Source organism: Sorex araneus, chromosome 2, assembly GCF_027595985.1.
Source record: "Sorex araneus isolate mSorAra2 chromosome 2, mSorAra2.pri, whole genome shotgun sequence".
NCBI lineage: Eukaryota > Metazoa > Chordata > Mammalia > Eulipotyphla > Soricidae > Sorex > Sorex araneus.
In genome coordinates this window covers 235,367,596-235,375,912 of record NC_073303.1, presented here as the reverse complement: position 1 = coordinate 235,375,912, position 8,317 = coordinate 235,367,596, and the positions used below count along the sequence as shown (strand labels likewise).

General features: G+C 44.9%; 1 protein-coding gene across 1 annotated transcript; it reads right to left on the bottom strand.

Moving 5' to 3' along the window:
* Window positions 1-4,095: 4,095 nt before the first annotated feature.
* On the bottom strand, window positions 4,096-5,030 carry LOC101549853 (olfactory receptor 7G2-like). Its single transcript, XM_004619542.2, is given in 2 exon segments — window positions 4,096-5,003; window positions 5,006-5,030. Coding segments are annotated over 2 exon segments (933 nt in total).
* Between the last annotated feature and the right edge of the window lie 3,287 nt (window positions 5,031-8,317).

The following is an 8,317-nucleotide window of genomic DNA, read 5'->3' as shown; positions in this document are numbered from 1 at the left end:
TGGTGACGCCTGCCCTGGGCTTGAGTTCCCACGATGAGGTAAAGCAGTAAGAATTGTTCTGTATCACCAAGTTTCTAGAAAAATTTCTCAACAGAGTGGCCAAGTAGTTACTGACAGGGTGAAATATCAACTGTTTTTACCTTGTCTCTGAGATGTTTAACATGATTTCAATTGATCTCTTTTTCCTTTCTCTCTTTCTTTCTCTTTTTCTTTCTTTCTCTTTCTCTTACTTCCCCCTCTCCTGCTCTGATCCTTTCCCTTTCCGTCTTCCTTCCCTTTCCTCTTCCTTTCTCCCTCCCTTCCTCTCTCTCTCCCTTCCTCTCTCTCCCCTCCCTCCCTTCCTCCTTTCCTCCCTCCCTCAGTTCCTCCCTCTCTTTCTTTGTTCTTCCTTCCTTCCTTCCTTCCTTCCTTCCTTCCTTCCTTCCTTCCTTCCTTCCTTCCTTCCTTCCTTCCTTCCTTCCTTCCTTCCTTCCTTCCTTTCTTGTCCCTCACACCCAGCACAGAGCTCAGGGGTTACTCCTGGCTCTGTGGTCAAGGATCATTCCTGGTGGGCTTGTGGAACCATGTGGGATGCTGGGGCTCAAACCCATGTCTACTACATGCATGGCAAAGCCCCCGCCTCTGCCCATGGCGCTACTGCCCCAGCCCCTTCAGCTGTCTACTTCCTTAGCTCAGTGTCCAGCAACACAACCTCTCAGGCAGCGTCTAGTGTTAGTGATTTTATGTTGTGCATCAGCCCTCAAGAAGGCAGCTACTGAGTTTGCTGGCAGAGGGCATGTCCAGAGAAAGGCTGTGTCACAGCTCGAGACAAACATCTTGATTCCCTGGTAGAACCATCAGTTGCAAAGCTGCATTAATTCTGATGTGCAGTGAGGGTTCTGGCCTTTTTCTGGCCTCTTAATTCATGAGCTAATGTGTCACTCATGATCTATACCATCCTGAGAAACTTTAGCAACTATCCCAGCTTCATAATTCCTCAAGTAGGTGTGATTCAATTGTCTTAACAGTTTGAGACTCTGGAGGGATGTTTTTAACCTTATTGGGGGCCATGGGGCTGGAGAAATAGTTTAATGGGTAAGGCTCTTGCCTTGTAAGGCTGACCTGAGTTTGATCTGCAGTACCCAGATGGTCCTCAGAGCTCCACCAGGAGTGATCCCTGAGCACAGAGCCAGGAGTAATCCCTGAGCATGTCGGGTGTGGCCCCCCCAAAAAATAAATCTCTTTGTGATTTATTAGCATATGTTTGCCTTGTTTGCCATTTTAAATATTTAATTACCCTGGTTCATAAAAAGTTTCTTGGGGGAGAAATAGTGATGAGTGGGGAAACTTTAAGAAGGCTAAAGTGATAGTTCAGCGGGTATGCGTTTGCCTTGCATGTGGCCAACCTGGCTTCAATCTCCAGCATCCCACAGGGACCCCTGGGCACCATCAGGAGTGCTTCCTGAGTGCAGATCCAGGAGGAAGCCCTGAGCATCCCCTTCCAACATACATACACACACAAACACACACTCAAATAATAAGAAGAATAAAGAAGAAAGAAAGAAAGAAAGAAAGAAAGAAAGAAAGAAAGAAAGAAAGAAAGAAAGAAAGAAAGAAAGAAAGAAAGAAAGAAAGAAAGAAAGAAGAAAGAGAGAGAGAAAGAAAGAAAGAAAGAAAGAAAGAAAGAAAGAAAGAAAGAAAGAAAGAAAGAAAGAAAGAAAGAAAGAAAGAAAGAAAGAAAGAAAGAAAGAAAGAAAGGAGAGAAAAAAGAAAAGAAAAAAGAAAGGTTTACCCAGAAAAATGCATTTTTCATTACTTCTTACAGAATTTACATTCCATTGTACATGGAGATCACACTTTTCTTCACACACCACTATAAGCACAGGCATGGCCATTTTTCATGTAGTGTCTCTGTGTTCTTGAAAGACACCACTGAGAGCATTGGGATTTCTGGATCATATAGTAGTTCTGATTTTATGCTAGCAACCATATTATTGAGTTACTGAAGAGAAGCAACAACTATAAAACCAATTCCTATCAATCTATTTCCATTCAAATGAAAATCCGTGGGATGGAGAAATAGGACTTGCCTTACATGCAGCCAACCCAGTTTCAATCCCTGGACCCCAAAGGATTCTCTAGACCCAGCCAGGTGTGATCCCTAAGCACAGAGGCATGAGTAAGCCCTGAGCACTGCCAGGTGTGGCACCAACCAAACTAAACTATGGTATGTTGTGGGCTATGATTCAGACACAAAAGGTCTAAAATCCTGTTATTTTGACAATCCTGATGAAACTTAAAGGTATTATATAACGTGAAATGATTTAGAAAAAGACAAATTCCATGGTGTGTGATTTATATAGGTAATGTGTGAAACAGCCAACTCAGAGGGACAGAAAACAGAATGGTGGTTTCCAGGAAAATCACTGGAGGCTGTTGCCAAAAGATACAACTTTGACATATGCAGTGGTCAAGTTTAGTGGAGCTAATGAATGGCATGATTATAAAAGATATTTTCTATATTAGCTATTGAGAAGTAAACCTATCTTAAATGCTTTCAGCACAATAGCCAATTATAATTAAGTGGCAATATGGTGTTGGCGATCCCAGCATGGTAAACATTTGTGCCATTTAAGAGGATTTAACGAGTATGTTCTAACCTCAAAGTCATATGCAGACATATATACTTCAACAGATTTAAAAGAATAATAAAATACTGCCACAAAATCTTGAGATCTATATAAATGCAACTCCAGGTGTCCTAGTTAAGCTCTGCCTTCTTTTCTGGCTGCTGTTGACCCTGTAGAGATCAATGTATCTTGTATCTCAGAAGGACCCAAGTGATTGTATTCAGACCCCTCCTCCAAGTAGTTTTTTTAGCTTTTTGGTCACACCTAGTGATGGTCAGGCATCACTTCTGGCTCTGCACTCAGGAATACTCCTGGCAGTGCTCAGGGGATCATACGGGACACTGGGGACTGAACCTAAGTCAGGTACAATCCCCAACATATTGCTTCTGCCCTCCCCCCCGCCAGTAATTTTAGATAGGTTCATTCCCCACAAAGATCCTAATTTCAAATAATTAACACCCACCCTTTTTGGTCATGGAATATGAGTACATAAGGAGAAATAGGATGTGATTAATTTATTCATTGATAGGTCATGTGATTTTCAGAGCTGATACAGTCAACCCACACAGAGATATCATCAAAGAGCATATGAATCAGAGAGAGTTGGTTTTCTATCTTTGGCTGTCCTGTGAAATCATCGAAGCATACAAAGTTTACATGTAATAAACTGGTTATGGTGGATGTCAATATTCCTTAGAAGGATTTAGCTCACTGCTGAATGATCTAATTATTAGAAGTATAAAAAATGAGCTGTCTTATAACACTACATATCAATCTTCAGAGAACCATTGGTATTGCCTTTCCCATGGTAGCTGGAAGTAGACTCTAGAAATGTCTAACAAGAGTTTATGTCAACAAGCCTCTGTCTTATCTTCTGAGCGTATTAACAAAATAAAATCACTAAAAGAATAATCCCTGATTTAGGTGCTACTTCTATGGCTCCTGAGCTAGGGAATCTGCATTTGACCTTTGAATTCATACATCCAAGATCATATAATTCAACAAAAGTAAATTCATGGTTCCAATTTCATGTTAAAAGTGACTTGTAGGGGCTGGAACAATAGTATAGCGGGTAGGGCATCTGCCTTGCATTCGGCTGACCTGACTTCAATCCCTAGCATCCCATATGTCCTCCAAGCACTGCCAGGAGTACTTCCTGAGTGCAGATCCAAGAGTAATCCCTGAGCATCGCTGGGTGTGACCCAAAAACAAACAAACAAAAAAGTAACTTGTCATTGTGTTCAAAGTATTTAGTCATTTTAGAAGAAGCAGGAAGAGGAATGGGAGGAGAAGGAGGAGGAGGAAGATGAGAGGAAGAAGAAGGAGGAGGAGGAGGAGAGGAAGAAGAAAGAGGATGAGGAGGAGAGGAAGGAGGAGGAGGAGAGGAAGAAGGAGAATGGGTGATAAATAAATGAAACTCCTTGGTTCCACCCCTGTTTTTAATGCTTTGCTTTCCCTGATTCTGAAACTCAAATCCTCAAAGATCTCACGAGAAAGTCCTCCTTCTGGTGAGCTTCCTCAAGGCTCCCTTCATGTCCTTGTTTCTCAGGCTGTAAATAAAGGGGTTCATCATTTGTGGGACTATAATGTACATCACCGAAGCCACAGCTGTCTTTGTAGAAGACTCCAGGACAGCGGAGGTGATGTACACCCCAAACGCCGTCCCATAGAACAGGGAGACCACTGCGAGGTGAGGCCCACACGTGGAAAACACCTTAAACTTGCCCCCCACCGATGGGATCTTCCACACAGAGGAGATGATCTGAGTGTAGGAGAAAATTATGCCAGACACAGGGACCCCACCGAATAGGCAAGTCATGAAATAGAACAGGACGTTGTTGGTGAGGGTGTCGGAACACGCCAGCTTGATGACCTGAGAGAATTCGCAGAAGAAGTGGGGGATCTCCAGATCTGAGCAGAAGGAGAGGGGCAACACCAGCAGGGTGTGGAGCAAGGCATCCCCGATGCTCAGGAGCAGAGAGACCCCAACCAGCAGGCCGCAGAATCGGGGGTTCATGATGGCCGAGTACCTCAGTGGGTGGCAGATGGCCACATAGCGGTCATAGGCCATGGCGGCTAGGAGAAAGTTCTCAAATGCACCTAAAGTGAATACTGAGCCAATCTGGGTGAGACAGCTCAGATACGAAATGCTCTGCGTCTGGGCGCGGATGTTCGCCAGCATCTTGGGGATGGTGCATGTGCTGATGCAGATGTCGGTGAAAGAGAGGTGGGAGAGGAAGAAGTACATGGGGGTGTGCAGGTGAGGGTCCAAGACCACTGCCAGGAGGATGAGCAGGTTCCCCATGATGGTGACCAGGTACATAGATAGGAAGAGGCAGAAGAGGACGGGCTGAAGGTCTGGGTCATCTGACAAGCCCAGTAGAATGAACCCCAAACGTCTGTTTGATTCCTGGCTTCCATGTTGCCAACATGCCTGCTGGGAAAGACAGGGTGAAAAGAATCAAAATAAGCGCCCCCTGGGGGTACAATAACAGCATCCTAGGAATAAGAACTCGGTCGTGGTTAGACAGCCCAGCATATGAACGCTGAGAATGAAAAGTGATGGTCCTTGATTTAGTAAACACTTTCCTGGGAAATCTGACCAGTGCCGCAACCAGAAAGCCAGAGCTTCGAGAAGAAAGAGAAAGTTTATCTTCTTCACATGTACTGTGAAAGTAAAGGAATCTCCAGACCTTTTATCTATGTACCTAACTGTCTCTTGATTGTAGGGGTGGGGGTGGGGTAAATTACATCTAGTGGGGTTCAGGAGACAGGACCACATGGTGCCAGTAATTGGATTTGGGTCTGCCAGAAAGCAAAGTTCAAACTCCATGGTGGGGAGGGGCATGCCCAGTGATGCTCAGGGCTTGCTCCTGGCTCTGCACTCAGGAATTACTCCTGTGGGGCTCAGGGAACCCTATGGGATGCCAGGGATCAAACCTGGGTCAGCCATGTACAAGGCAAACACCCTTCCCCCTGTGCTATTGCTCTGCCCCTCGGACACACATTTTTATTGCTCCCTCACTTTGGCATCTCATGCCAAGTACTGAGATGAGAACAAAAAAGAAGAGGTTCATTTCCTTCTGAAATCACCAGGATGAAGTATGATTCCCAACTGCTTGCATGCCTCCGACTCATCTGAACAACTCAGCCATTTTCCAAAGGGTGAGATTATACCATCGCTCTGTTTACCCCTGGAAATACTTAAAGGAAGGCGAGAGCATGCTTGGGTGCAAAACCTCCCTGCAGACCAGGGTAAGTCTCATCTCAGATGATGGCTGAGCTGCCTCCTTGGACCACCCACACACAAGAACATAATTAACATTCCCAAAGCATCGCCCAGATCCCATCACATTGGTTCAGAATTTCCCTCTTTATCTTGAGCAATGCCTGAGACCATTTTCCTTCCCTGACCATTAGGTCCACCTTTACCCATGAAGGTGCTGCGGGCCATAGTACCAAGTAGATGCAGTTCTGGGCAAAATGCAGAGGATGTCGTCTGGGAGTTGAAACTTCAGAGGCTCCCCAGGGGAAGTCTTTTCATTAACGACTAAGGTTAAGCGAAACAAAGCAACTACAAGGATAAAATTCTCTGCCTCATCATCATCAGCCTAAGTGGATTTCTACCTCCAGAGAGAGAGAGAGAGAGAGAGAGAGAGAGAGAGAGAGATTCAGCATGTTACTGAAGAGACTTGGCATGCTACTGAATTTTTTCCAGCACTAAAGTAAGAAAAATAAGAAATCCCACAGGTTTTTAGATGACAGAGTGAAATGTGGTTCTAGTTGTTCCTTATGTGACAGTGATTCCGAAGACAGTGCAAGTTCAGGGTTGGTTGGCACTGGAAATTTTTTTGTGCGTGGGATTGGGATGGGAGGTGACAAGGTCAACCCCTGAAATTCTATAGCATTGGAAACCAATGAGAAATCAATGTTTAGAAGAGAGAAAAAAGCTCTCAGCAAATCTCTGAAACATTAGAGGAGTGTGAGTCACTTGAATTCTTTTCTTCTTTGCAGTTTCTAAGGTAAAGGCATTGCTTTTCCATGGAGAGGGGGAAGAGACAGCTTGAATTTATATGGCATTGGCCATCAGGATTGCAAACAGGAAGGTTTCTTTAAAGCATTGGTCATTCAAGCTATAAACAGAGACAGAAGAGGTACAAAGAGGATGGGAAGGACAGAAATGGAAATAACAGGGTTGGCTGGTTGGTTTGCATTTCTTGGCCCCCAACCTGGATGCTCCCCAAACCCTGTGGGACTAGGTAGAGGATATTTTACTACTCGAAGCTCAATGTTCAGTCAAGGAGCAGATGGTGCCTCTCTCTGCCTCCCTGATCATCCTGGAGCCTTATATGGGTACATACTGTTTAAGTGAGATTCAGGAGGAAGGCAAAGTAAAAAAAAAAGTTTAAGAAATAAAGACACAGGGGCCAGAGGGATAGCACAGCAGGTATAATGTTTGCCTTGCATGCAGCCGACTTGAGTTTGATCCCCAGCATCCCATAGGGCCCCCCAAGCACTTCCAGGAGTAATTCTTGAATGCAAAGTCAGGAGTAACTCCCAAGCATCGACAGGTGAACCTAAAAAGCCAAAAAATAGCCCACTTCACCGCGCCCGCCGCTCCAGTATGACCGAGGAGGACAAGGGAGCTGCTTTGGACACCAGCAGCCCACTGAACAACCTGCAGTATGTGAATTGAGCATTTCCGCCAGGCCGCCCGTGCGGGGGCCCGGTATTTCTCTAGGTTTTCCCATCTTATGAGCACCATAAAAGGGTAAAAGATTGTAGCGATAGAATTTCAGGCAGAATTTTCCCTGGACTTTATACAGAAACCCAAAACCGCGTGGCCGCGGCCGAGGCCGCACAACCTAATGTCATCTAATCATCAGCAATATGAAATGGTTCCTTTTTAACGGGTCGGACTTTGGTGGGAAACCCTAACAAGAATAGTAAGTTTTTTGTTGAAATATTGAAGGCAACCAAAATGGTAGCCATCTCTCTAGATTGAACTAAGCCATATCCCCACGCCAGCTGAGAAGAAACATCCTTCTTTCTCGGGAAGAAACGCGGCGTGGCGTTAACCATAGTATGATGTCCATTAAGTTGACACGGACCTGGTGGCATGGGAATGGGATACAAGGGAATAAAGTATTATGTACATGGAACAGCGGGACGCTGGTGGAATCTCAAGTCGGGGCCGATACCAGCACACTACTTTTGGTTCCAGAAACTGCAGACTTTCTACCAGACTATCAACTAAGCCAGAGCCCCACGCCGGCTGATGACGGGAAATAACCATCTTTTCCTTTTTTTTTTCCTTTGTCAGGCAGCGTGGTGAATACTAAACAGGCGTGAACTCGGTGGCGCGGGACGAGGGGGGAAAAAAATAGAAAAGTTATGTAACAAACAACGGGACTTAATATCTTTACATTCTCAGCAATGGAGAACTATTAAGTGATTCCTTGACAATAGGACTGTCTTTTTCCTTTTGGCGGGAAATCCCAGCAACAATAGCGAGTTATATGTTGAAACATAGAATGTAACCAAGATAAAGCGTAAATGAAGTGAAACTTATCAATTATAAGGGCGGGGACGGGGGGGCGGGAAGGGGCGGGAGATATACTGGGGTGGTTGGTGATGGAATAGGGGCACTGGTGAAGGGAAGGGTGTTTGAGTATTGTATAATTGACATAATCCTGAGAACTATGTAA